Raw genomic sequence first — 27980 nt, forward strand, 5'->3', positions numbered from 1 at the left:
GGGCTGGGGCTGGGCTGGGGCAGAGCTGGGGCTGGGGCTGGGCTGGGGCTGGGGCTGGGCTGGGGCTGGGCTGGGGCTGGGCTGGGGCAGAGCTGGGGCTGGGCTGGGGCAGAGCTGGGGCTGGGCTGGGGCTGGGGCAGGGCTGCGGCTAAGCTGGGGCTGGGGCAGGGCTGGGGTTGGGGCCGGGCTGGGGCCGGGCTGGGGCCGGGCTGGGGCGGAGCTGGGGCAGGGCAGGGGCCGGGCTGGGGCAGAGCTGGGCTGTGACTCGGCAGCTGGGGCTGTTCTGGGCTGGAGAGCAGGTGCAGGTGTTTATGGAGGAGCCTGGGAGCGGCGCTGGGCCAGGCGTCCGCAGACACTGCTGGCGCTGCTGGGTGGAGCCCCACAGCAGCTCCTAACTGGCCACGACGGACTTGTAAAGACAAGCGGCGCTGCTGTCTCAGAAGGGACAGGAGCTTTACCTCTGCTGCCTCACCCTCCCCGGTGCCGCTCACTTCCACCTGCCGGGGCCAGCGCTACACTGCCTGTCCCCGTCCCTCGGTCCCCAGCAGCCAGGCTGGACAAATCAGCTTGCTACACTGCTCGGCTGAGCGCCTCTCGGTGACCGACACGCCACGTCCTGTCTTCCTGCTCTGCCTCCACGTTCCTCCGTGTACACGGCCCCGCCCACGCCCCGCCTCTCCCACTCTGCCCACCCTCCCAGCCTTCTGGAAGCAGGGGTGGGCTGCGTCGGCGGGGGCGGCGTTTCCTGGGTTTGGATGGGGAGCCCCCGCCCGGCTTCTGTCATGTGTCACCTCTCTGCTGTCCCTTTCATCTGCCCTTCTGATGTGTCCTCTGGGCTCTGCCAACTTTCATCTTTCACTTCAACTGGGGAGATAAACTTCCTGCCCACCGCCCCGCTGGAGAGGAAGGGATCGCCACGCACTCCCACGGCTGCTCTACTTAAGCTCTGGCTCCGTAGACGAACGGAACGCTTGTCTCCTCCACTCAGGGACGGGGACCTGGGGGTGTGACTGGGTGCGTGTGGGACCCTCACTCCTAGCTGGGAAAGGCCCCAAGGACCGGGTGGGTGAAGCCCGGAGCTGCCCTGGGGCTGGGGTGAGGGAGGGTCCCTACCAGTGACTTCTGGTCGCCCAGCTGGGGGTCCACAGAGCTGCTGCTGCCACGCCTCGCCTCCAGGAGGCCAGGGGCCGTGTCCAGGTGTGGGGAGCTCTTGGGGGTGGGCATGGGTGTGGCCGCCGTGCGCATGATGAGGGGAGGGGGCAGGCTGCCTCGGCCCTCCAGGTGCCCGTTGGGGGTCACTGCCAGCGAGTACATCTTCATCTCTGCAGGGAGGAAGAAAGAGGTTTACACCTGCACGGCTTTCAGGAAGGGAACATGACCCCAGAACTTGGCCACAGGAGCCCGTGCTGTGCCAGGATGGGGTGGACGCCGCCTGCTCCACCCCCCGGTGCAAACGCGCACCTGTGGCCCGGGCATCTGGGGACTTGTCAAAGTCCCCCTCCAAGTGGGTGGAGATTTTGTCCTCGTCTGTGTCGGATCTGTTGGCGTCACCCTGTGCCCACAAGCAGAAGACACACATGAGGCTCCCCTGGGACGGCAGACGTGTATCAAGCACCCCATGCAGAGCCCCCGCCCCTCCCCCTCCACGGGGAGGGCGGGGCCGGCGTGGAGGCAGGCGTGGCAGGGAGGGCTCAGCCTTGAGCTTACTGCAGGGCAAGTGTGGTGGCTGAAAGAAACTCTCAGGGTCTGTCTGGGCGGAACCCCCGCCCCTCACCTCTGCCTGGAAGCCCTCCACCAGGATGGCCACCAGCAGGTTGAAGAGCACGTAGTTGCCGAAGGTCATCAGCGCCACGAAGTAGAGGGCGGCCCAGGAGGAGGTGGAGGCCATGCCGTTGTAGAGGACGACGTTCCAGTCCTCCTGGGTGAGGATCTGCGGAGCGGGGCCGGTCGGGCTGACGTGCGGGGAGCCCTGGGGGCGGCTTCACCGCGCCGGCCGCACAGGCCCGGGCACGCGCCGGGGCCGCCTGAGCAGGGCAGGGTTCTCCCGGGGACTGCCGCTCCCGTCCGGGGTGCCCGCCTGCCCCAGCTGTACCTGGAACACGGTGACGATGGCCCACAGCAGGGAGTCAAAGTTCTTCCTGTCAGGGACGGTGTCTCCGGTGTCTGTCGTCAGGCTGAACTTGCAGCCAAACAGGTGCATGCCCAGGATGCTGAAGGCAGGACAGGGGCGCAGGGAGGCGGGCGGCAGGGGAAGTGCCTCGAGGTCACCCCTGCACCCAGGAGCCGCCCTTCCATGCCTTCCCTACCAGCCTGATCCCCAATTTTCTGCCCATGAGACCTCCCTCCTGGTGCCCATGGCCCAGCCAACTCCATCCTACGGGCGGGAAGATGAAGGCTGCAGCGGGAGGGACTCGGGGTGGGGGGGTTGCCTCACTCAGCCTGCCTGGGCCGTCCTCTGCCCCGGCCTATCCCTGAGGCTTGACCCCAGGCCAGGCTGGCACAAGTGGGTGCTCGGCACATACCAGCTGAAGGCTGCCCCCACTCCTTCCCTGCTCTCTTGGGGCCCAGTCCCTGATCCATTCATTTGGAGGCCGGGCCCATCCCCCACCCGGCTGTGAGCCTGCAGAGCGGAGCCCAGCCCGGGGACCCGCATGCCCTCCCAGCACACGGAGGGCACCAGCCAGTGAGGTCTGAACAGAGGATCAGCGTCGGGGCCTCTGCAGACTCAGCGCAGAGCAGTGGGAGAGCTGTGGGGGGCGTGCGTCTCGCGCTCCGGGCCCCGACCCCGCAGCCCCGCGCAGGGAGGATGGCCCCCGGGCAGCCAGCCCACCTGAAGATGAAGATGAAGAGCATGAGCAGCATGCAGAAAGTGGCCACATTGTCCATGGTCTTCATGAGCACCACCAGCTGGCGCCGCAGCGCGGGCATGAAGCGCACCAGCTTGAGCACCCGCAGCAGCCGGAAGGTCCGCAGCACCGACAGGCCGCCGTCCGCCTGCCCGACGATCTCCCAGACGCTGCGGGCCAGGCCGTGGGTCAGGAAGGACTTGCGCCTGGACCTCGGTCCCGGCACCTGCCACACCCCGGCCCCTCCTCTTCCCAAAGCAGGAACACCAGCCCAGGAGCCCAGCCCACCCTGAGAGGGGCTCGGCTCTATCAAGGTGCCCAAGGTCCCCGGGGTTGCCATCTAATTAGCTGCTGTCTCTGGTGGCTGCCGGCCCCCAGAAACTGCTGGAACTTGGGCTCTGGCCTGGTCAGAAACTTCTCCATCTGGGGCCCTTTCCCCATCCTGTACCTCTCCCAGTGAGCTCTGCCTAACCCCATCTGCTCCTGCTCAACTCTATCCCTGCTGGGGGGTCCCCTTGAATTCCAAAGGCCCTGCTTCCTCCTGGGGGAGACAGGTACCCCCAGATTCTCCCGTTCCTTCCCGTGTTGATGCTGCTGCAGGAAATCCCCCAGAGGAAAGCTGGCCTTCTTTGCAGGCGCTGAGCCCTGAGTGGACTCCAGCCAGGAGGCTGAAGGACCTCTGAGTGCTTATATTGTTCCCGTAGGGAACAGGTCCACCACGTCCTAGAAACATCCGTCTGAAAGTGGTGGACTGTGTGCAGCTGGCAGTGCCAGCAGGGAGGGACCTGGTCCCAGGGAGGGGACCCTGCCCACAATATCCCTACTCTGTAGCCTGCCAAAAATACTGCCAGCAAGCCCTCTCCCTCTGACTGGGGCTCTGCTCTCAGGGCGGGGAGGGGTGGGGGTGCGGTCCTAGGCCTCCGTGGCCAGGCGGAAGACGGGGGACCACCTGATGACCACGATGATGCCGTCGAAGATGTTGTAGGGGTTCCGGATGTAGCCCAGTGGGCCGCAGGCCAGCAGCTTAAGCACCATCTCCAGGGCGAACACGCTGGTGAACACGATGTTGCTGATCTCCAGGGCGTTGGTCAGCTCGTCGGGCTGCGGGCAAGGGGGAGGCCGTCACGCCCCACCCACGGCTCCCATCCGTCCTTGGCCGGAGGGCTCACGGCCCCCAGGAGTCTGATCGGGGTTCAACAACACTGAGGCAGCAGCGTGGAAGCAACCCAACTGGCTGCCGTGGGGAAGAAGCGGATCCCGGCCTGACTGGCCCTCCCAACCTGACCACCAGCGTGTCTGCGACGGGGGCAAGTGCAGGCCATGGGACCGTGGGTGGGGGCATCAGCTCAGGGCGGGCGTGGGGGGAGCACAGGGTGCCGCCTCAGGTCGGCTTCCCCGGCCTCTGGGGGCCTGGTGTACCCCTTCTTGCTGGCAGAAGGTTCCAGAGATTCTTCTTAATGGGGACCTACTGACTCCCGTGTGTGTGCCTGCACTAACGTTTGAACTTCCATACGTGTGAGCACACCTGTGCACTCACCCTGTGAGCTGCTCACGTGCACACACACCACACGTGTCTACACACGTGCTCCCATCTGCCCAGTAAGCCTTGCACATGTGTCCACGTGCACTCGTGTGCACACACACGTGACCACACACAAACCTGCACGGACGTGCCACGTGCACATGTCCACGTGTGCAGAGGCTCTACCAGGTTGTCCCCTGGAGCCTGATCACGTCCCTGTCTAGGCTCCACCCCCACACAGGGCCTGCGGAGAGCCGCCGCCACCACTCGGGTCTCCCCTGAATCGCTCCAGAATGAAAGAAGCCACGAAAACTACTGGAAAAGCCCGAAGAACGGGACGCAGGGAACTCCATTCGATCACCACAAACGACCCAGCCTGGTCCTGAGAGAGGGCGCCTTCTCCCGGCCAGACCTGGCCGCTGCCCTTCCTGCTGGGACCCCAGTCCAGGGCAGGGGCCGAGGAGGGCTGCCACGGCTGCCGGGGACCAGACGCAGCCCCAGAGGGCCATCTCACACTTCGGCCTTCTGTGGCCACCACGAGCACCCCAGCAGGCACGGCCAGGGGTACTGGCTCATGTAAGGGGAGCCCCGATCTGCCAGAGCTGAGCCCATCCTCAGGAGAGCCGCGGGGTGGCCTGGCGAGTGCCGCAGCCCCTGCTGCCTCTAGGTCCGTGGTGGTCTCTTCGGACCCCACATTGGGAGAACCTCCACATGGGGAGCACGGTGTCTGTGCTCCCTTGATGGGGACCCCACCCCAAAAAGAGACATGAGCGTTTATCAATTGACTGACAACTTCCCCCCACAGCAGCCGACCGCCAGCACGGCCGCTATCCCTGGCCCCCACGCCCACCCTCGGGGTTCCCACAGGGGTCAGGACAGCAGCCCCGGCCCCGCCCCCGCCCCCAGGGGGCCCGCTGCCACCTGCCTGCTCGTGGTACTCGACGCCCATGCTCAGCGTGTTGGTGAGGATGGCCACCATGATGCCGCGGTTGAAGTACTTGCTGTCCACGATGCGGCGCAGTTTGCCGCTGAAGGCGGCCCAGACGCGGCCCAGCCCGCCCTGCTCGCCCGGGGCCGCCCGCCGCTGTGCCCGCTGCCGCGCGCCGCTCTGGCCTGGCGCGTCCGCCGCCGTGGGGGGCTGCATGGGGTCACGGCGGTCCCCGTGCCGCACGTCCTGCGTGAACTCGTAGACCCCGTTGCCTTCCGAGCCTCCGCTCTCAGAGCCGCTGAGCTCGAAGTCAGGGTCCTCCAGCGCGCTGGCACAGTACGGGCAGTTCTTCAGCTCACAGGTCAGCGTGCCCGCCTGGGGGCTGGGCAGGGGGCAGGGCACGCTCAGGCCCGACAGGCGGCTGGGGGCCCGGCCCAGTCCTGCAGGGGGAAGGACACGGGCAGGGTCAGGCCCGTCCCCCGCTACCACAGGCGCCCAAGCCACACCCCGGCAGAGGCTTCTGCGGAGTCTGTGCACATGCACGCACCCCCTGCGAAGGCCCTGAGGTCTGCAGGGGACCCGGTGTCCCTCCAACTGCCTATGTGAGGTGGGTGAAGCTGAGCCCCAGCGGGGAGGGACCCCGAGTGTGTCAGGGAACATTGCCGGGCCCTCAGGGGCTCTGTGATCCCCCCATCCCTCCCCTGTCCCAGCACCCCTGCCTAGAAGGGGGCCCCCCACTCCTCCGAAGTGGTCAGTCGCGAACACGGGCAGATGCTCTCTCCTGGGGCCACGTGGGGCAAAAAAGGACTCAGGCCTGGGGGTTTGACAGGTTTTGTCAGCCCCGAATTCTCATACCCCCCTGGGCGGATGCTCGTGTGGCACTTGCACTGAGGCTGCGTGGGGCTTGCTTAGACCAAGTGCCCTCCCGCCGCCGGCCGTGTCACAGCCTGGGGTGCTCAGGGCCTCCCCGGAGAGCATGCAGTGGGGAAGAAGTCCCGAGTCCTGCCTCCTCTAGGCTCACCGGGCCTGGGGCCCACCTGCTTCCCAGAGGCTGGGGCTGGGGTCCTCACCGTGTTCCCCGACCAAATGCTGGATCTTCTCATAGGGATCGGGGCCCCTCAGGCTCAGGGGGCTGTGCTCTCCGGCGCCCGGAGGCCCGCTGGCCCGTTTCCCCTTGGGCCCGAGGCCGGTGCCGCCTCTGCTGCCGCCCACCGACGAAGGCAGGATGGTGGGGTAGTTCATGGCCCCCAGCCCCGTGGCCAGCTTGAGGCCAGCGGCGGCAGCGGCCGCAGTGTGCGCCACCCGGGCCCTCTCCTGCGGCCCCTCCACATGGCAGTCCGCGTGGTACACGCTGTGCACCGACTCGGCGTCGGGGGGCCCACGGCCTGGGGAGGGCGGCGAGGGCAGTGCTCCGGCCCGCACCAGCCTGCTGTCCCCGGGGCCGGGCTCGGGGCCGGGCCGGCGAGGGCTGCCGTGGCTGAAGTGGTAGTGGTGGTGGTGGTGGTGGTGGTGGTGGTAGACCAGGTGGTGGACGGAGGCCGCGTGCCTCCCCGCCCGCCGGGGCCGGCGCCCGGGGCCCTGGCCGTGCAGGGCGCCGCTGGGGTCCACCTTCTTGCGCCAGCGGCTCTGCCAGCGGGCGTACAGGCGCAGGCCGCGCCGCTTGACCTTGCGGCAAACGTGGCCCACGTACTTGAGCAGCTCCTCGTAGCAGCTGCCGGGCTCCGAGAAGCTGGCCAGCGTGCTGTCGTTGGACAGGTAGCGCGCGCGCTGCTCCCGCATGAGCTGGTTCTCGCGCTGCTTGGTCTCCGAGAACTGCGTGGCGATCACCACCAGGCACAGGTTGATCATGAAGAAGGAGCCCACCTGCAGCAGGTGGGCGGCGATGAGCCTCCTGTGGCCCGGCCGCCGACCCAGGCCACGGGGGAAGAGGCCACGGGGCGTCAGGGTCAGGCGGGGCAGCAACGGGGGCAGCGGCAGCTTGCGCACAAGAGACGGGGTCCCCGTGGGAGACACGAGAGAGCTACTGCACTGTTCTGAGGGCGAGGACCCCGCTGCAAGCGTGGCTGGTGGGGGCGCCCCAGGACAGGTGGGGTCCTTGCTGAGGCGATGCCGAGCCACAGCCCCTGCCACAGGCGGCACGGGATACGTGGCCCCTGCCCACCTGCAGAGCTCATCTTCAGACGGGTGGAGGACACGGTGGCTGGCGGGGTGGATGGAGCCTTCCATCATCTGCATGGCTCACCCCCTTCCCTGCTCGCGTCTGTCCCCAACAAGACCTTGAGTGTGGCCACCCCCCCACCTCTCCAGGGCGGGCCTTTCCAAACCCCTCAGCTTCACTTTCTCCGTGGCAGGGTCACCACCAATGCCCCTCTCTGCTCACGCCTGTGCTCAGAAACCAGGCAGGACATCGGCCTGTCTCTGTTCACACAGGGCCCTCGCACACCCTGCGCCGGACGCCACGGCTGTGCCTGGCGGGGCACCTACGCTGCAGCGAGGCACGCCTCTGGGGCCGCCTGCTCTGTGGAGAGTTGTGTCTGGAGGCCGTGAACACCGTGGAGGGCCGTTACCCCAAGACATGGTCTGGACTCTTCTGCAGCCTGCAGACAGGACTTGGCCATGACAGGGCCCGAGGCCACCCGGAGGTGGGCTTTCACCCCCAGCCACCCCCGGCTAGGAGCTGGACAGAAGCCCCTGCCCCACCACGGGCAGCCCTGGGTCTCTGCTGCGCTGGCCCACCGTGCAGCTCGCCTGGTGCGGGGCCCCCGGGAGAGTCAGCAGAGGCTGGGACGGCGCGGCCCTGGGGGCACAACGGCAGCCACTGACGGGGAAGTTCAGGGTCTGAAGTCAGCTGTCACGACGCAAGGGCACCCCCACCCACTAACGCTGGTGCGCACAGACACCCCGCCCGGCCCCCAGGACGCGCCCCGTCGCCCGCACTCACGATGATGAGCAAGATGAAGTAGATGAAGTTGTAGAAGGAGTGGGCGTCCATGACGTAGTACATTATGTCCACCCAGCCCTCCAGCGTGATCACCTGGGGGGGGCAGGCGGCTGGACACACGCACGGCCCTGGGAGGGTGGCAGGGGCCTCCTCGCCTGCGTCCCCTCGGGGGCCGCCGCGGGGCCAGTGGGGCAGGTGAACCACCCCCAGAGCTGCTCAATGGGGCAACCGAGGCCAGGCTCCTCCGTCGCGGAGCCGGGGCCCACCTGGAAAATGGCGATCCAGGCGTAGCCGATGTTGTCGAAATTGATGGCGCCATTGTGGGGGTTGGAACCGCCCGAGCGGCACACGTTGTAGTACTGGTTCCAGTTGATGCAGGCGTTGCGGCCCGCGCCAGCCACGCCCTCAGCCTGCGGCTGCCCGTACGCCTCCCAGCCCAGCGTGCACTCCACGCGCAGCTCACGGCGGCTGGGGATGTGCGAGCACTTCTGCATGCCGTTGTCCCGGCGCGAGGAGCAGATGAAGGGGTTGTCCTCCCCCTCCTCCGTCTGGTAGTAGGGCCGCAGGAAGGTGAGGTTGTTGTTCCTGCGGGCAGGCGGGGGGCAGAGAGAGGTGGAGACACACGCACACACACACAAAAACACAACAGGTAAAGACGAAGACAGTGAGAGAAACAAGCACACTGAAACACTGAAACGCAGGCAAATTAATAGAAAAACAAAACCACACATAAAAATAAAGAAACCAGAACCCCAACTAGAAGTAGTCTAGAAAGGACGGGTTCCTAAAATTGAAGGCTGGAGAGGAAGAAGCCTTCTGGGGGTGGAGCATCTGGGTGCAGAGCTGGAGAGAGAAAGGCCTCGGGGGGCGGAGCATCAGGTGCTGGACCAGAGGCGGAGGAGCCTGCTGGGGGCCCTGCATTGCCCTGGACTGGGGGGGGAGGAGCCTGCTGGGGGCGGGGCACTGCCCGGGCTGGGGGAGGAGCCTGCTGGGGGCGGGGCACTGCTCCGGGCTCGGGGAGGAGCCTGCTGGGGGCGGGGCACTGCCCGGGCTGGGGGAGGAGCCTGCTGGGGGCGGGGCACTGCCCGGGCTGGGGGAGGAGCCTGCTGGGGGCGGGGCACTGCTCCGGGCTCTGGGAGGAGCCCGCTGGGGGCAGATGGTCAGAAGCGGGGGCTGGAAGGGGAGGAGGCTGCTGGGGGCGCGGGCCACGCACCTGGCAAAGGTGCTGTCTAGGAAGCAGCGGTTGCGAAGCAGGCCAGCCCAGAGCTGCACGCCCACGATTCCGAAGATGAAGAAGACAAAGAAACACAGCAGCAGGACGTTCCCGAGCATGGGCAGCGTGTCCAGCAGCAGCGTGACCAGGATCCGCATGCCTGCAGGTGGTGGAGAAACCGGTCGGCACGGCGGTGCCCACCCGCTGTTCACACACGAGTGTCACGACTCTGGGTGGGGGAGACTCGCACCGGGTCCCTACACGGTCAGCAGGCAGTGACGGTGACACTCGTGGATCCAACCTGCACAAAGGACAGCAGGGCTGTGGGCCTGGGTCACTAGACTGGCAGCCCTCCCCCCCCCCCATGACTGCCAGAGCCCAGGGCCCAGCAGCTCAGGCTTCGGCTGCCTCCAGCGCTCAGGAGCCTGGGGTCTTGCAATGGGGGCAGGGCTCAGAGCGGTTCTTTCGTGCTCTGTGGGAACCACCGGACTAGGGCCCTGCACTGGAGGGACGAGGGTGGGGGCGGGGGCGCATGGACCCCCAGGGCACGTGGTGGCTTTTCCAGAGACAGTTCTGAAGCCCTTGTTGCCTGGGTGCTGGGGGCTGTGAGAGAGCAAATTAGTTCAGTCACCCCAGTCCTATGTACCCTCCACTTACCTGCATCCCCCAGATCTCAACAGGGAGAAGACAAGCAAGAGCCGGGGCTAAGGCAGAGAACAGCACTCTGGGCCAGGGGTGGGGGAGGGGGCAGGTGCTGAGGCTTTGGAGCCGCACCTGTGAAGTGGCCGATGGCAGAACGGGCCCCTGGAGTCACAGGGGTCGACCCACAGCCACGAACGGCTCTGAAGTTTCAGAAGTGGCAGAGAGGAAGATTCGTGAGGGACACAGCCAGATATAAACTGGCTCAAAGAGTCACATATGTGATCCAGGGATCAGAGTGGACCCCAGGAAGCCAGTGAGATGCAACTCTGCCCAGGGTAAGTGTGCTGTTTGGGACAGGGGAATGTCCCCAGAGAGAGGCCAGGCAGCCGGGAGGCAATTCTGGCCACTGCAGGCATTTAGCCTGAGAAGTGAATATCTGCAGAAATATCACTGCTCTCAAAGGTGGGCCTGCGTGAGCAGACCGAGTGTGTGGGGGTGCCAGGCACCGAGCTGAGAGCCACACACATCAGCTCACCTCACACGGCCACTAGTGTCCTGCTGTTACAGTTGGGGAAACTGAGGCTCAGAGAGGCTCAGTAATTTTCCCAGGCTCACACAGCATGTGGACTCTACCTGACCCCTGACAGAGCCCGGTGGGCAGGCGGAAGAGAGGCCCGGGGTCCCCCAGCACAGCACAACTCCATACCTGCTCTCTGGTGCTGCTGATGGGCCCCGGGGCAGGGGGTACTTGTCCCTAAAGGTGTGCGGCTTCTTCGGGGGGAGGACAGGCCTGGGGGCTGAGGCCTACCAGCTGGAGAGGCTGTGCGCACACGGTATGTGCAGACCCACACGCACACATGTACAGACACACCTTACATGGTACCATGGACACTGCCCTCCTACCCAGAAGAGTAACAGCTGAATTCAGACACAGCATTGAATGCTCTGAAGACGGAAAAATCCCAAACCATCTCTGTGTCAGGACAGGGCACTTTTTAAACAAGCAGCCACGTGACTTCCCGGAAGCTTCTCTATGCTTCCCTGAAGCACCAGATCTCTCTGGCAGAGACAGGACCTGAGAGTAGTCACCGGCACGCGCCAGACGATGAGGTCATCAGGTCTGTGCAACCCCAGGAAAACCCCAAATGTCGTGCAGATGGGGCGTCTGAGGCCCAGAGTGTCCGGTCATCCCGATGCACTGTGGGGACAGGACCCCCACACTCGGCCTGTCACACCCCAACGTGGTCCAGCGTGGCTGACCTCCCCCGAAGGGGCAAATCCTCAGGGCCTCCCTCCCCCAGGGCCAGGGTCTGTGCTGGGCCCAGAGAGTCCAGAAGCAGGCCACGTGACCTCCCGTTCTGTGCTCTGGGGGGCCCTTGAGAGCTCTCAGGAAGGCTGGAAGGACCCCCAGGACTGTCCCACGGAGGCGTCACTTACTGGGCACACGGTTGATGGCACGGAGGGGCCGTAGCACACGCACTGTCCGGATGGCGGAGAGGCTCACGTTGTGTCCGTCCAGGGAGTACTCCATCATGCTGGGGGAGGGGCAGCGGGAGAGAGAGGCTCGGGGGCGCCCAGGGGCGGACGTGAGCACACTCCTTCTCCAGGGCGTCCGCCAGCTGAGGCCAGGAGGCCCAGGGCGGTGACCACACGTTGGAGGCCTGGTCCCTGAGCCGTGCACCGAGCCTCCCTGAGTCACCACGGGGGCCCCTTACCACTCAGACCGTTTGCCTGTCCCCACTGCCAGCACAGGGGGCCCCAGGAGCCGCGTCCCCTTCCCTGGCAGAGGGCACCCCCATCCCCTTTGCTGGTGAGCCCCTGGGGCTTCCAGCCAGGCTCAGTCAGGCACTGGTGCCACCACAGGGGCAGCCCTGACTTTGGGGCCACAGGGTCCGTACCCCGCCATGACGATAAAGAAATCCAGCCTGTTCCACGTGTCACCCAGGTAGCACTTCTGCCCGAACAGCCCCAGGGCGATCATCTTGATGATCATCTCCACCGCGAAGAAGGCAAAGATGAAGTCGTCGAAGGCCTGGCGGGAGGCGGGGCCTCAGAGGCGGGGCCTGAGAGGCAGTGCTGCTCGCCCTTCACCCAGGGGCTGCCATGGCCAGCAGGCTGCCCACCCCGGGCCCACCTCCAGGATGCTGCAGCGCTCCGACTGGCACTCGACGTCCTCGCAGGGCCGGAACATGCCCAGGGTCACGCAGTTGAGCATGATGACCAGCATGCTGACGTGCTCGAACCACGTGCGGCGGGCGGCGGAGTTAAGGGTCAACGCAGGAGGCTGAGACGCGGCCGCGGGGGCGCAGGCCAGGGAGTGGGACACCCCTGCGGTCACCACGGTGCCTACAGGCCCCGTCACCTGCGGAGCCCTCAACGGCCGCTGCGCCCACCCCATCCCCGGCACTGGCCACCACGTGCAGCGACCACATCATTCCCACGTGGGAATGTCCCTCTGGACAAGCTGCCACCCCCTTGGGTGTGGACGATGGCCATGGCCCCTCTGCCAGGCTCCCCCCTCGCAGGCCAGTCACTCGGTGCCCAGCCCAGACACCAGCAGACGCACACGAACCACGAGGGGCCCGCGCTAACCCCCACGTGATTCCAGCAGGCGCGGGTGCCCCGCCCACAGCAGCTGGGATGAGGGACAGGAGCTTTAGCTCAGCTCAGCGACCGGCGCGGAGGACCCGCATCCTGTGCGCCTGGATGGGCGGAGCCAGGGAGGACACCCCTAGCTGCCCGCGGTGACCGGCCACTCCGACCGTGTCCTGCTGGCAGGAGAGCGACCCGGTGGGGAGAGGGCCTCGGGAGCCAGGTCAGCAGTGAGTGCTACGTCCCCACGTACTCTGCACCTCGGCCACCCCGCGGGGTCCCTGGTTTGGGAGCCAGAGCCCACCCTGACCTGTGAGAACTCCCGGACATTCCAAGAGCAGCCACCAGGTGGCGCTGGGGCCCCACGCAGGCTGCACAGTGGCCTGGTCCAGGGTAGCTGTCTCTGTGAAGGGGGTGCACTGCCACCCCCACCCCTGCTGCATCTCCAGGAACTCAGGGAGCCGTGTGTCAGGGATGGGGGGAGGGCCAGGTAGCATGGGGGGCTGGGGCTCCACACAAACCCTGCGTTTGCACGCATGTAAGTCCGCATGGCCGGGAGGGCTCGGGGGCACTCTGTGCACCCCACATGTCATCCCCACGGCATGAATCCCTGGACCCAGCCCCGCCTCTGAGGTAGGCTTTCTGTGGGGCTGCCCAGGCCGGAGAGCAAGGACAGAAGGGCAGTGGCCCCGGTCTCCAGAATCTGGGTCACAGGGGGGATAAGACCCGGGGAGCTGAATGGGGTCAGAGACACGGGGCATGAAGGAGGCTCCTCTGCAGGGGCTGGAAGCAGCCCGTCCCCTCCGGTCTCCCCCAGCCTCCAGGGCAGGGGCAGGGGCGGGGGCCCACAGTGCAGAGCGCTGCGTGGTGCCAGGCCACCAGTGTAATTACGCTCCCACCGAGAGCGCCATAATTACAGTTAATGGGTTCAGCAGTAACAAGTGTCTGCTGTGCTCTCGCTGCGGAAAAACAGAAGTCAGCTCCCTGCTAAGGCAGCGCCCTGGCCCCGAGGCCCCACGAGGGGTGGGCCTGCCCACGTGCCAGCTCAGGTCCTGGCCGGGAAGGACGGCCGACACCCTGTGGGGCGGGGGTCGAGACAGCCAGGTTAACGGCGGTGCCCAATACTCAGGCGCACCTGCTGCATCTGCGCACCCTGGGGACCCCCGCAGACTGGGCCCCCCGCTCTGTCACGGGGTGCGGAGGCTGCGCATGGCCGCTGGTCCTGTCTCCACCACTCAGGCCACTCTCCTGGCCTCCGCACCCCTCTGTCCCCCAGCTGCTGCAGTGAGGGGGGCTTAAGTGTGGACAGGACATCTCTGCGTGTCACGGGGATGGGGCTTCACCCAGTGAGTGGCACAGAATGGCTGGGCAGACCTGCCCGCGAGGAGACAAAGCCCCACATCCCCACGAGGCACGGCAGGCGGGCAGGAGGCTGCGGCGGGCACTGGTCGGATGGTGTGAGGGAGCGCACCCCACGCCTCCCGGACCCGGGTAGGCCCTGGGTCTGGGTCCTGAAGGTGCTGCCCCCCCCACCCGGCAGGGAGGCAGCGTCCACCAGCCTGGGCCCCCCCGGCGTGCAGTCACCCGGTGCAGGTGGGGGCTGTCTGCTCTTCGGAACCTGGAAGCCCCTCTCTGTCCCAGCATGCCGGGCTCTCCCAGGCTGGGCTGCTCCCCCCCACCCCCGCCGCGTCCGACAGACGCCCTGCCCCAGCGGCAGGCTCCCTAGCCCAGGTGAGCCGTGGCCGCCCTGCTTTGCTCCCCACCAGCATCACGCACCCCCACCCGGGACTCCTGTTTCTCCGCCGCCTGATCTCCCCAGGCTCGCGCCCGTGCTCACTCACACCCCCCTGAGGCCTCCTGCAGGGACGCGCAAACCAGGGAGGGCGTCCTCAGCCAGGAGGCGCCCTTTCCCGTCGGGTCACGAACGTGCCTGCCGGCCCAGAAGAAACCCTCCAGCTACCCTCCACCCCTCACCAGCAGGGCCACAGCCACTCCCACCAGGCTGGCCCCTGGGACAGAGGCCAGGCAGGGACGGAAGGGGCAGGTACAGGCATCGCCTGGCCTGGGGGATTCTCGCAGGGGACCCGATGTAGACCCCGGAGCTGGTGTCAGGCAAAGCGGAGGATGTCCACCCTCAACAGTGGGGCAGGGCGTCTAAGCTCTGGGCTCCACTGGGCCAGGACGCAGGAGACCGTTGAGGTCAGGAGCTGGGAAGGGCCCTCACTCCCCAAGAGAAGCCGCAAACCAGGCCCCCAAGAACTTGAAAAGACAGCCTGCTTGGGGCCCCTGAGCTGGAGTCCTACCTCCCCAGTTCCTACCAGACTGCTGGCAAGCCATGCCCACCCACCAGCTTCAGGCTCTTCCTGCCAGCGCCCGTCCTGTGGGCCCAGGCCTGCCTGCCCCGCCCAGGAGGCGTGTCCTGGGGGCTCAAGACCCCTCGGGCAGGAGTCTGGGTGCCCAGCCAGGAGGGCATGAGCACAGGTTCATCCAAGCAGTGGGGACACTATCGGGGTGGGGGGAGGCTGGGATAACCAAGCCGGGCAGCATGGCTCCAGCAACTGGAAAGTTCTCCATCCTTTGCTGAGACTGGAAACCGCGGGCCCTTCGGGGGTTACTGTGCTGATAATACAGCCTCTACAGCTTCTCTCCCCCCCCCCCAACACACACCTGGGAGGGAAGAGAGACCCCAGGGACCTTGCCTCGGCCTGTGTAAAGGTGCACACGTGTGTGTGTGTGGTCCTCACAAGAAGCACAGGTCCTGTGAACCGCCAGGAAGCTCCCCAGAGACAGGGGTCACAGGGCTGAATCAGCCCCCCCTCCCCCCGCACAAGCAAGGCCACCTTCCTCCCCCGTCACACCTTAGCAGGCAGCTGAGGACAGGCAGCGCCAACCGTTTACCCACCCAGAGCCCAGTGACTTCCGGAGACTTAATTACACAGATGGATTTTCTGGATTTTAATTAAAAATCCTTTAGGTTTTGAACCAACTTCTACAAACTAGAGTCAATTTCCACCGTGGGTCCAAGGAAGCCAAGCCGATGTGCGGCCAGGAGAAGGTGGCCCTCTAGTACAGGGAAGGGCCATGGCGCTGCCCGGGCCTGGCCACAGAGCGGCCTGTGGACCTGAGTCCAAAGCTCAGTGAGAAGGTCTCTCCCACAGGACCCCAGAGCCAGCGAGGCTCTGTGCGGCCGCGAGCCCTCTGACCTACCCTCTAGGACCGCTTTGGCCCCAGGGCCTTGGCCGGGCCTGCCCCACCCCTTGGGCAGGCTGGGGGCTCTCACGGCCTCCCTCAGGGCTGGACACCCCATCAGTGGTGGAGGCAAGGGTCCTGTCGGGAGACCCCTGGGGCGCCATGCCCACCCTGTGGACCCCACACTCCTCAGAGCCCTTCCAGCATATTCCGCCCAGCGTGGCCTGACGCCAGCCTTTCCCACCTCCTCCCTCCCCTTCAGGGCTCTGCTGAACCAACGCGGCACCACCTTCCCACTTCCAGCAGCCACAGCCGTGGCCGGCCCCCTACCCCGGCGGGTGTGGAGGGGGCACAGTCCTGCCCCGAGGCTGTCGGTGCCAGGCTCACGGCCTCTGAGCGCGCGGCTGCAGCGCGCCCCGCACACGGCCCAGTGCCAGGCCGGCGGCCGCTGTCCGTGGTGCTGAAGCGGCCCTGCCCCGGGCGCTCGGGCTCAGCCCCCCACCGGAGCGCCAACGGGGACCCTGGCAGTCTGTGACCCTGCCTCTTCCCAGGGACAGTGGCTTCCAGGGTCCTGGAACGAGGTGGGGGTCCCTGCAGAGGCCTGCAGTGTGCCCAAAGGGTGGTCCTGGACCCCCGAGCCAAAGCCTCATTGTTAACATGAAGCGCCCCATGGCCACCCAGCGCTGCTGGCCACCCAGACCCACGGCGTGGGCCATTTCTACCCCCGCTCGCCTCTAAGCCAGAGGAGCGGGGCCTGACCCTGACACCACCCCGCGTGCCCCTCCCCCTCTCTGAGTCTCCGCTTCCCCACCCACCCGACAGGAGTGCGGCAGCTGGGCCTCCGGGGCTGAGGGGTTGTGGGAGCACCCTGCAGGCCCCATGCCCACCCCTCCCGCACCTGACAAGGCCATTCACTCCCCTGGCGGGCCCCAGGCACGGGGAGGGAGGGGACGTCGTGTCTTCAGCAGAGGGACAGCGACAGGGCATCTGGATACCCCTCACTGAGAGACACGCACCAACGGGGAACACAGCAGCCGAGCGGCCCCCATGCGGGGCATGTGGGGACCAGGCCCTGATCCCGCAGGCGGGGCTCCCGGAGGGGCTGTCAGGAGATCACGCGGATAGAGCTGCAAAGCTCTGTCTCCGGAAGATGAGAACGCCCCGAGCAGGCCGCCCCTCCCACCACCCTCTGGAGCAATCTGCTCAGCCAGCTAAGCTCCATTAGACCAAATCCACAACAGCTTGGCGTGAGTGCCCTCGTGTCAGGGGGGGAGGGGCAGCAAGGCAGGAGCAGTGGGAAGGAGGGGGCCCAGGGCAGGTCCCCCGTCTCCCTGCCGTCCGTCTCCGTACCCCCAGCAGCCACCCCCACAGCCGAGAGGTGGCCTTGGGCCATTCGGGTCTGCCCGTGGAGAGTGCCCAGCCCAGACCCCCACTCGGGGCCCTCAGGGACCAGCCTCAGACCCCGACGGGGCTTGCAGTCTTCCTGGGTAATGTAGACACGTGGCCTGGACAGGCAGATGGGGTGCAGGGATCAGCTCAGCCAGTCCAGGGGCTCCACAGGCATGCACACCCACCCCCCGACACAGAGCAGCCGACAGAGGCCCTGAACGCTGGGCCAAGCGCCCCCGCCCAGTGGCCTGCCGATGGGCAAGCCCTTCCCTGCCTTGGGGGAGGCGGTGTGGGGCCTTCCGTGCTGCTGTGCGCCCGGGGCCTGCTGCCCCGCCCCCCGCCCCCCAGCTTTCATTCTCCTGAGCATTCAACCTTGCTCTTCCAATTTGCTCGAGGAGACAAGCGTATGTTTATTCATGGGGGAGAAAGCCCATCCTACAGGGGAAAACAATTCCGGGCCACTGAGGAGTAGACGTCTACTGTACCCCACGCGGCTGAGTGGGCGGCTGCAGACAGAACAGCTGCGGGGCCGGAAGAGACACCCCACGCAGCCCCGAGCCCGCCGCAGACCAGTCCCGGGGGCCCCGTGGGCAGCAGGGGAGACCCCAAGAACCGGCCTTCCCTGAGCCCGGCCCCTCCCGGGCCCTCGCCCACACGGCCACCGAGAGCCGGGCAGTTTCTGGGGACCCGCGAGGCTGCCCCAAGGTTCGTGCAGCGGCCCCGCGAGCCAGGAAGCACCACCTGGGGGCCCCAAACATCAGAACGTCTTCACCGACAGGGCGCGAGGCTGCCGCGGGGCCTGAGCCGACAGAGGGCGACGGTTCATGAGAACGGCCCCAGCGTGGAGGCTCGCTGCTCCAGGACGTGGCTTGACACACGTGGATGAGAAGCCCCCGTGGGGAGGGAGTGAGATGGGGTCCACGCTGGGGCCGACAAGACTAGCAGGAGGAGAGGCCACTTTCGCTGCCCACCCCCCGCCCCCACCCCCACCCCCTGGGCCCTCTGGGTCCGAGACGTCCTGTGTGATTATGCATCTTACGTGTTCTTACCTGAGACTCATTCATGTCGGGGCTTATCCCCGGTCCCCTCCCTGCAGCCCCCGTTCCTCCACACCATTTGTGGACACCACCTCCAGGGAGCCCTCCAGGCAGGGCGGGCAAGATGGACAAGGGCTGAGCCGGTGGCAGGGCCTTCCGGAGACAGCCAGTTCCACGTGGAGCGCAGACGGTGGCTGGCAGCACCACGGACCCTGGGTGGGTGCAGCTCCCACCCAGGCGCAGCCCCCAGCCCCTCAAACCCTCAGGTCCCCGCACAGCTCGCTCTGATGGACGCGCATGTGCTCACCGCAGCCCACTGCAGCCCGAAGGAGGAAACAACCCAAACGTCCACTAATGCACACGTGGATAAACAAGACGTGGCCCATCCACGCAGCGACACACCCATCAGCTGTGAAGAGGAACGGAACCCCAACACCTGCTACAACGTGGGTGAACATCGCGCACGGGGCGCTCGGGGACAGAACCGACGGAAGAGGAAGACAGCTGTGGGACCCGGCTCTAGGATGTGTCCGGAACCGGCAGATGGGGAGAGATCGTGGACTAGTGGGTGCCAGGGGCCGGGGCGGAGGGGGGCAGAGAGTGAGAGCTAATGTGGACGGGTTCCCTGGGCAGTGATGGAATGTTCTGGAACTAGGCAGAGCGGGAGGCTGCACCGCACAGCTCATACAATGAACTCCCCGGGACGTGTGCGCTTCACCTGGGGGGGTCTGGGATCCTCGTCGACCACTCCATCTTGCTGGGCTGCTGGAGCCCCAACCTGTCCTTGCTGTCCCTCAACTCACAGGCGAGACTCAGGCCCGGGACCTGGGCCCCCCTCCCTGCAGCGCACAGCCACCCCCAGCACTCCAGGGTCCTTCTGGTGGCTTCCCATCGTAGGTCCAGCTGCCTTCAGGGACAGCGTCCAACGACGGCTCCCGGAGGGCAGAGCAGGGTGACGGGATCGGGGGCACCCAGGCCCCTCGGATGCCTTCAAAGGCAGAGTGGGAGCTCCAAGTAGGGGACCGCGAGGCAAGGCCACTTGCTATCCGCCCCGGGCTGGTAGCCCAGGGAACCCCCTTGACCCTCAGACCCAGTCTGGCCCCACCCTGGCCCCGGCCCCACAGCACAGGGCCTCAGCAGGTCCACACCCGTGCGCCTGCTAACGCAGCCCTAAGCCTGTGGGGACTCGCTCCGGCCGAGGGAGCCTCAGGCAGGGCCTGCTCCCTGGTCTTGGGGCCACACTGGGACCCTGCCCTCTGAGCGGTCCGCTCTCCTGGGACTGACTCCATCGTGAGGCACGGAAGGCCCCCTTGGGGGCCTCGCCTACACCCCCTGGCGTGGGCCGTTGTCCGTGTCCCTGCCGCCAGCCTCGACCTCGTGGTGGGCGGGTTCCCAGAGGTCCTAGCGCTTCTGCCCCAGCCTGGGGGGGTCGGGCACCCCCGGAAAGAAGAGTGCACGTGCACCTTCCTGGCCCCGTTATTCCACAAGCGCTCCTGCTTAATTCACTGGCGATGGAATGAACCGACTCAGGGTTCAGCCGCGGCAACGGGGCCCGGGCAGCGGCACGGAGCAGGGATGCGGGGGGGGCCACACACGTGCTTGCACACGCCGGGCCCCGGGGAGCACCTCAGCAGAGCGGGGCTCAGCTGCTCAGACCCCTGCTCCGCAGGCCTGGCCAGCCCACCCCGCCCCCAGGCCTGACCCCTGCGGTGAGCGATGAAGCCGGTGTGGCCGAGACCAGCGGTGGACCCACCCTGGTGCTCTGGACAAAGCCAGCTACCCGGCACCCGCCACCATGCCAGCGGGCGGTGCCCATGGGGCCCCGGTCGCAGGGCCTTATGCCGCCTACGCCCGGGGCCGCACGGGCACGGGCCCAGGGTCACCGGGGGCCTCTCAGGAGGGGGAGCAGCCAGCCGCTCCAGACCTCACCACCAAGGAAGTTTCTCTCCTGCCTGAGGTTGTTGCCATGACAACAGGCTGCTGAGAAGGTAAGGAGGGGGCTCGGGGAAGGGACCCCCCCAGCTCACTCCCCGTAACAGCCCCAGGCTCAGCTGCCCCTCCCACCACAGGGTTTTCAGTGGGGGGTGGGGAGGAGCAGGGTTCCGCAGATCCTGTTAGTTCCTGGGAAGAAGGGGAGGCCGGGAGGGTCCCGGCGGTCCAGGCCGGCTGCCCGCAGGCAGACTACTTCGGAGGCAGGAACGCAGCGCCCCCCGGCCTGTGCCCACCCCGCGCGTCCCCTCTGCAGAGGGAAGGGCCCTGGGTCCCCGTGGCCAGCTCCCATCCACCCGACCTGCGGGGACACGGGACTGCTGCCCCCGCCAGCCACGTGTGGCCCGGGAACCACGGTCGGCCCGCCCATTAAGAACTCCCTGGACGTGGCTCACCTGGCGCCTTGGCGACAACTCCGCCGCAGCCACAGTGGGGTGCGTGGTACCCATTCCCCCACCCTGACACGGCACTGCCAACCTCTGGCCGCCTGTGGCCCCAGCCCCCCCCGCTGCTTCCCCTCTGTCCCCGTCCCCTCACCCACGGCCTAGGCCTGCGTGACTCATGCTCACTGGGCCCCGGCTGGGGTGGGGAGCCAGGAGAGCTGGCCAAACATGGAGCTGTTTGTTCTCGGCCAGCGGCTCAGGGTCACGCGGGGGGAGTTCGGGGGGCCGGGCTGTTCCTGGGAGAGCGCCTCCCCTGGGAAGCTGGGAGGCTGCGGGCCCCCCCCCATCGGGGCTGGCCGCCCACCCTGTGATAGGAGCTCATCACCCCACCACTGCACACCTCTGGCCACTGGAATGTTCATTCTCCACTCTGAGAGCTTCTCCCTGTGCCGCTGGCCCCGGACACTTCCGGAGCTGTGCTCTGGGACTCCGCAGGAAGCCAGCTCTGACCCCGACTTACGACAAGACAAACCCCACTTCCCAAACTCCTGGGCACCCCTGCCCCCAGGAAGTCCCGGGCTGATGTCCCGGGCTGGGGCCCGTGTCCTGGTCAGCAGAGCCCAGTGCCTGATATGTCGTTCTGGGCAGCTGGCTGCAGTGACGCCCCTCCTGCTGGCGTAACTTCCGAGCTCATCTGGGCAGCGTGCTGTCCTTGCCCTGGCGGCATCCACGCCCATCTGCCGCAGGGGCAGCCCCCTCGACCCCGGCCGCATTGGGCCCAGGCACCCAGACCCTGGCAACAGTGAACCTGTGGCCGTGGGGTGCCCATGCACTGAGCACTGGACACCCGAGTCTGGGCACGTGTGTTCCCACCCGGGTGTGTGTACTCCATTCCTGTGTGCTGTGCGCACCCCACACACATGAATCTAAGCTCACGCAGCCAGACATGACACACGCATTCACACTCATGCACATATCTTCAAGGAGCTCACTTTGCCAGGAGGGGATTGGAGGCTGGCTTTCTCCGGAAGGAAGAGCCCCCAACCCCAGGCAAAAGGAAACACTCATTTACACAGACATCATGGAGCCCGAACACATGCCCACAGCTCCCTCTAATTGTGCACAATTTTAAAGACCATGCTAATTAGGAAAAGCGCTAATGTCTCTGCTTAGCTCTTAATAAAGAGCTTGATTTCGGGTTTTTTCAAAGCATAATTGAGTGGAAAAGCACCCCACCTCCACCTGCAATTACCATCCTGCAGGAAGCCTGACTGTGCTGGCCACAGACCCTCGCGGGCACCCTGCCAGCCACGTGGTGGCGTCACGGGAGAGTGTCTGAGAGGCCCACAGCCCCCTCCCGGGCATTTTCCCGCCACAAAGTGGAGCGAGCCCCCTGCCCTGCTTCTTTCCTGTATCTCAAGCTCTCCTGATAGATCTCCACATCGCAGCTCTGGCTTGGCTCCTGCCGGAGCAGCTGGGGGCCTGGAACGCTCCGAGGACCCGTCGTCCTTCGGGCCGGCTTTGTCCTGGATGCAGAGGGCGGGAGGGACCGGCCTTGCCAGGTGAAGCCTCCGTCCCAGAGCGGCTCCTCTGCTCAGCCTGGGGCCCTCTGCAGGGGGCTCTGCACAACCCCAGACCCTGGGAGGGAAAGGCGTGGGCGGGGGGGGGGGGGGGGGGGGGACGGAGCCAGGAGGAGGAGGCCCCCGGGGAAGAGGACAGACCGCCCGTAGGGACAGGGCTCCGGGGCCTGCTCTGGGCAGGAATTCTCCGGGCCAGAAATAACCGCCTCAGCGCCACTGCACAGCTGCCCGAGGCCTGAATTAGCGACCCCGGGGGACTGGACGCTCCTTCCCTGGGAACTGGGCTTGCAGAGGCTGCCTGCCCCACCCCCGGCCAGGCCGCCAGGCTGCCGGAGACCACAGCCCCAGGGGCCGCGGGAAGCTGAAGGCAGCTCCTCCTGCAAGACCACCTGGTCCTGGCCTGGCAGCGGCTGAGCCAGGGGCCCGAGGGTGGGGCCCGGCCTCCCCAGCTCTGCCCCCTGGCTCTGCCCCCCAGCTCTGCCCCCCCCCCCCCCGGCTGCCAGGCCAGGGCCAGCCCCTCACGGTCCCGCAAACACCCGACGTGCAGTGACGGCGGCGGGAGCACACAGAAAGTGCCGGCAGACATCCCTGCACACGTGTGAGCCCGGCTCGGCCCCACGCACAGCACAGGGGCCCCGCGACAGGGCTGTCCCCGTGCCCTCACCCCACACCAGCCGGCCCTCCCAGCCTCTCCCCGAGCATTGCCTGCAACCGGGTATTAAGGAGGAAGGGCAGGGGGCACCTGGGGCGCTCAGTCTGTTGGGCGTCCGACTCTTGATCTCTGCTCAGGTCATGATCTCACGGTTTGTGGGATCCAGTCCCAAATCAGGCTTTACTCTGACAGTGCAGAGCCTGCTTGGGAATCTCTCTTTCTCTCTCTTTTCCTCCCCTACTCAGGCTCACCCACTCTCTCTCTCAAAATAAAGAAACAAACAAAAAAGGGCAGCCCTCACGGCAGCGCCTGCCCCCTGCCCCTCCGTGGCACGTGGGTGCATCCCACCCCAACAGCTGGGTAGCCAAGGCCTCCTTTTGGAAAGGGTGGGAACAGGCAAAGGGCCCCCAAACCTCCTGGCCGAGGTCAGGGACACGAGTCCAGCCCCCGCCCACAGACACGTCGCACTCCCTCCAACGGCCCACAGGGCTCCTTCCCAAGTGTGCTGGTGGCCGTGACCTGCTGGGCACAGGACGGCCGGCTGGGCGCCTGCAGGCGGGGTGTGCTGTCCGTGGCAGGTTTAGGAGGTAGCCCGCCAGCGGGGGGGGCTGAAGCCCGGCAGCCGTGGGGGCCACACACCCTCCACAGCCTGTCGCCCACCGAGCCATCCGCCACCACTGCAGGGCGCCCCTGTCAAGCCAGGACCCCTGACGCAGCTCCGGTCCCCCCGGGTGGGGCCGCCTTCCCACCGGCTGGCGGCCTCTCGTCAGGGCCCCGGGGCTGCCCCGAAGAGGATGTCCAGGCAAAGTCCCAGGCTGGGTGGCTGGAGGCCCCAGGACTGGGAGCAGAACCTGGAACCTTCCGGATGAGTCACGCGCACTGGGAGCTAAGGCGGCCCCTGCCCCCCGAGAGCAGCGCCGGGCTGTTGGCCACTGAGGGACAAACGCCTACCGAGGCTGGACGTGGGCCGTGGTCCTGAGAACCCCATCAGGGCGCGGACTCCTGTGGTGACCAACCACCCGCCGTGGGCAGCAGCCCCGAGCAGGGCAGAGGTCAGCCTGGCCACGGGAGCAAGAACTCGAGCCCGGTGCCCAGCGGCCAGAGCCCACAACAGAGACCCAGGCGGGGCCTCGCTCCGACTCCTGCCGAGAACCCGGGGCCGGGGCTGGGGCAGGAGGAGCCGGGAGGGCCCGCTCCCCGCACAGACCCTCCCCGGCAGGCCTGTGGGTGCCCGGCAGACCCCGAGGGGCCCCCGCGGCCTCCCGTGGCGACAGGCCCCGTGGCAGACTGCCTTCCCACCTCCAGCCCCGAGTTCAGATCCCGCCTTAGGGAACACGGCTTCGCCTGCCTGAGAGGTGTCCTTCCCCCGAGGGCGCCAGCAGTCTGGAACCCGCCAGTAGGGCAGCCAGGGGCCCCCAGAAAGGCTCACCTTGTGCCCCAGAAGCCCAGGGACAAGCAAGCTCCCGGCAGGCAGTAAAGTCAAGGCCCAGCGGGGTCGCCTGTCTTACTGGACCACGTCTCGTAGCACTTGGAGAGCCCCCTGCACCCGAGCAGACCCCCCAAATGTGCCACTGAGCCAAGCACGAGACTGCAGGCCCCAGCCCCTTGGGAAGGCCCAGGCAGCCCCCGACTCCTCACAGGGAGCCGCTGCCCCAGCCCCTCAGCCTCGCTCCAGGCCCCACAGGCCTTCTGGCCGTGGAGGCAGGGAGGCTGGCCCTCGGGCCTCAGCCCTGGCCCCCCTCCCACGGCGTTATTAATAGCAATGACATTTTAAAAGGATGGCCCAGAACCTCGCAATGCAGATTTCAAAGTGAAACCGGCCGGACCTGAGCCCGGCACCCGGTGTGGCGGTCCCCGGTGCCTCCTGAGGCCCTGCCGACCCCTGCCCACCGCCCGGCCCTGACGTTTCCACACCGCCGTCACCGCCCAAACCCCGGGCCGACGGCCCGCTGACTGCGGGGGAATGGACGGAGCGCGGTTCTGACCGCGGCTCAGGGTCACGGACGCTCATCTCAAACACGAAGTCATGTTCCAGCCTGGGCCGACGCGGGGGCAGGACACACACTTGAGTCATCCTGGACTCAGTACAAAGTGTCCCCAGTGCCAGGCCACAGTCACCTTCCCTGCTCGCCACCAGCGACGGGCCATTCCCTCCCACGCTAGAGCTGCCCGGCCCCGGGCCCGGCCCCTGGCCCTCCTACAAGCTGAACTGTGTCCCCTCAAATTCCTATGTTGCAGCCCTAGCCCCTAGGGCCTCAGAATGTGCCTGCATCTGGAGACAAAGCACTTTAAAGAGGTGACTTGGGTAAAATGGGGCCACACGGGTGGGTCCTAATCCTATCCGACCGGTCTCTCTACAAGAGTTCAGAAAGCAGACACACACACGGGGACACGGGGTGAGCCAGCCGTCGGCAGCCGAGAGAGGCCTCAGGAGGGGCCGGCCCGCCACGCCTGCCCATGATCTCCAGCCCTGGGACTCTGAGGAACAAACGTCCGCTGCTGCGGCCACATGGCCAGTGGTCAGTGGTGGCCGTTACAGAAGCGCTGGGCACACGAATACAAGTCCCCAAGCGCCATCACACCCCTGGGGGCTCCCCAGTCCCCTGGGCAGTCCCGGCTCGCCCTGCAGCTGGCCCCGACGCCCCGGCCCCACAAGCTGCAGAAGTCGGAGTGAAGACACTCGGGGTGTGGTACCGGGGATCCTGCTGCCCAGACGGGCGGGCGGTTGGGACAGTTCAGTCTCTGAGCTCTTTGGGAATGCTTCCCGGACACACAGGCGTGGCCTGGCCTGTCCCCAGGGGTGGGCGTGGCACAAAGTGCTCCAGGCCACAGGGGACTAAGCTTGTCACCACTGCCCCTAGGAAGACCCAGCAGCCTGGGGGTGCACGAGGGGCAGGCTCCCTGGCCCACACACAACTCCAGACAGACGGGCCCCCAGCCCCCAGCCCCCTGCCAGGCGGCTGCATGCGCGGCTGGGCCCTCAGAGCTTCCAGAAAAGCCACCAGGGTGGGCAGGTGGGCGCGGGTGCTGCATCTCCCCATGGGCCATGCCTGGGCGATCCTGACACGTCAGTGGCCGTGCTCGGCCCCCCGCACAGGAGGGACGCATTCCCGCAGGTGACGCCAGCTCCCAGCCAGGCACTGACGAGTCCCGTGCGGCGCTGCACGTGACACCAACAGCCAGGGCGGCCCTGTCACAAATATTTCAAGCAACACGGCATTTGCACTTAATGGACTGAAATTCCTCAGGTCGAGAACCCAGCTGAGCCATTAACGTGCAGAAATGTGGAGGGCACTACACTCAGCGCCTGCTCAACAAGACTGCAGAGAGAGCTCAGGAGCCAGGGGCCCGGCCACAGGGGCACCACCCCCTAGATGGCCACCAGGATGTCCCTGAAGCATGGCAGCCCCAGGCCAGCTGTGGACGGAGGACCCAGGGACAGAGCCTAGGCTGTCAGGGTCAGTGGCGGGGCGGGGGGGGGGGGCCCGTGGGAGGCCCACCGCCTGCGGCGTACCATTGACTTCCCGCCTTGAGAACACTTCTATTCACCTCTCAAAACCCATATGGGTAAGGGTAAGGGTCCTCCCGGGCCCCCTCAGGGCACGTCGTGCTCACGCCTCACACGAGAAGTCTTAGGAAACCCCTGCACACCGTGGGCTTAGGCTCCGACCTCTGCACACGGCAGGCCCTCGCTCAGCGGATCACACGCTCAGTAGGGCCCCACCTCAGCCGGGGCTGTGGACGCAGGCTTCTGCGCACAGTAGGGCCTCACCTTCTAGGAGGCGCACGCGTCCGCGGGGCCCCAGCCCCCCTCCACACAGCGGATGGCCCGCCCGCCCCGCCGCAGGCCGGCGTGCCACGCGGCCCAGCCTGGCTCCCCTCCAGCCGCCCGAGTCCGAGCCGAGCCCCTAACAACCCGATCCATTATGTCGGAGCACAGTTCCTGGAAACCAGCAGGAAGAGCAAGGCTTCTGTGATTCATCTGAGCCGTTGTTTTTTTTTTAACCAACAACGGGTGCCTCTCCCTCCAGGCTCGCTGGTGCCTCTCCCTCCAGGCTCGCTGCTGCCGCCCCTGCCAGGAGGCGGCGGGCGCCCCGCTGGGTGGGGGCCACGAGCAGGGCTGGACCCCAGCAGCCCGGGCGGGTGGTTGCCATCCCTCCCTGCCACAGCCGGCCGGGCTCCTCCCGCCCCCAAGGGCAGCCTGCCTGCGGGAGGGGCGTCTGTGGGCTGACACCCCCGCCCCCCACTCCAGAAAGCTGATGGTAGAGAAACCAAGGGTGGGTCCCAGGAGGGGGCCCTGGGGGCGGCTGCAGGGCCCAGAGCGACCCTCCCAGAATCATGGGCCCGACTGCCCACTGGTGAGGTGAACAAACGGGCCTGCCCCTGGTCCGGGCGGGTGGCCAGGCTCCTGGGACCCTGTCCACGTTCTCAAGGACATCCAGGGACGCAGGCGTCACGGCCATCCCGGGGGTGGCGTCTCGGAAGGTGACCAGCACAGCTCCCGGCGCGGGGGGCCCTGCTCCCTCCCACCCCCACCCCGGGGGGTGGGGGGGGGGGCGGGCAGCAGGAGGGAACCTAGATTCCTCCCCGGAAGCGGGCGGTGGAGACTCGCAAAGCCGTGGAGCACGCTCCTCTCACTGACGCTGTGGGGTTAACACGTCGCCGGGTTTTCCCATCCTACACAGGTTCCTGCACGAGAGCTTCTAGATCTGTCCCTCCTGAACCTGAGGAACGCTAAGCGAGGAGACGGCGCACAGCACGGAGTCTCCGGGGCCCATCCCTCTGCAGACCCGCGCTTTGGGGACGCCCCGTTTCGGAGGGTGGCCCTGGTGTCATCAGCTAACACTCCGCAGGATGTGCGTGCGAGTCACCTCGAGCCCAGGGCTCCCACGCTCCACAGGACACCCTCCAGCCCTGGACCTGGGGGCTGGGCTCAGCCCCTCCGCCTGCTGGGCCGCATCAGGCCTGCTGCCACAGGTCTCTCGGGGACCCTGCCCCCCAGTCTGAGTCCCGACTGGCCTCCAGGGGCAACCACGCCACCCATGCCTCCAACGTCCACAGGGACAGAAGCTGCATG

The 27980-nt window shown here is 66.9% G+C and overlaps 1 protein-coding gene across 2 annotated transcripts in view; it reads right to left on the reverse strand.

Annotated features, from left to right (window-relative positions):
• The window catches only part of CACNA1H (calcium voltage-gated channel subunit alpha1 H), a 59824-nt gene that overhangs the window by 15146 nt on the left and 16698 nt on the right, over positions 1–27980 (reverse strand). For both annotated transcript variants that reach the window (XM_039246745.1, XM_039246746.1), the window contains exons 2-15: positions 12227–12338; positions 11991–12124; positions 11530–11627; positions 9451–9610; positions 8504–8822; positions 8238–8330; positions 6367–7159; positions 5294–5736; positions 3796–3947; positions 2831–3016; positions 2093–2210; positions 1775–1930; positions 1462–1552; positions 1114–1322 (exon numbers count right to left, since the gene is read on the reverse strand). In XM_039246745.1, coding sequence (XP_039102676.1) covers positions 1114–1322; positions 1462–1552; positions 1775–1930; positions 2093–2210; positions 2831–3016; positions 3796–3947; positions 5294–5736; positions 6367–7159; positions 8238–8330; positions 8504–8822; positions 9451–9610; positions 11530–11627; positions 11991–12124; positions 12227–12338 — 3064 coding nt within the window. The remainder of the gene's footprint in view (positions 1–1113; positions 1323–1461; positions 1553–1774; positions 1931–2092; positions 2211–2830; positions 3017–3795; positions 3948–5293; positions 5737–6366; positions 7160–8237; positions 8331–8503; positions 8823–9450; positions 9611–11529; positions 11628–11990; positions 12125–12226; positions 12339–27980) is intronic.

Source organism: Hyaena hyaena, unplaced genomic scaffold, assembly GCF_003009895.1.
Source record: "Hyaena hyaena isolate Hyena2069 unplaced genomic scaffold, ASM300989v1 scaffold_285, whole genome shotgun sequence".
Taxonomy (NCBI): Eukaryota; Metazoa; Chordata; class Mammalia; order Carnivora; family Hyaenidae; genus Hyaena; species Hyaena hyaena.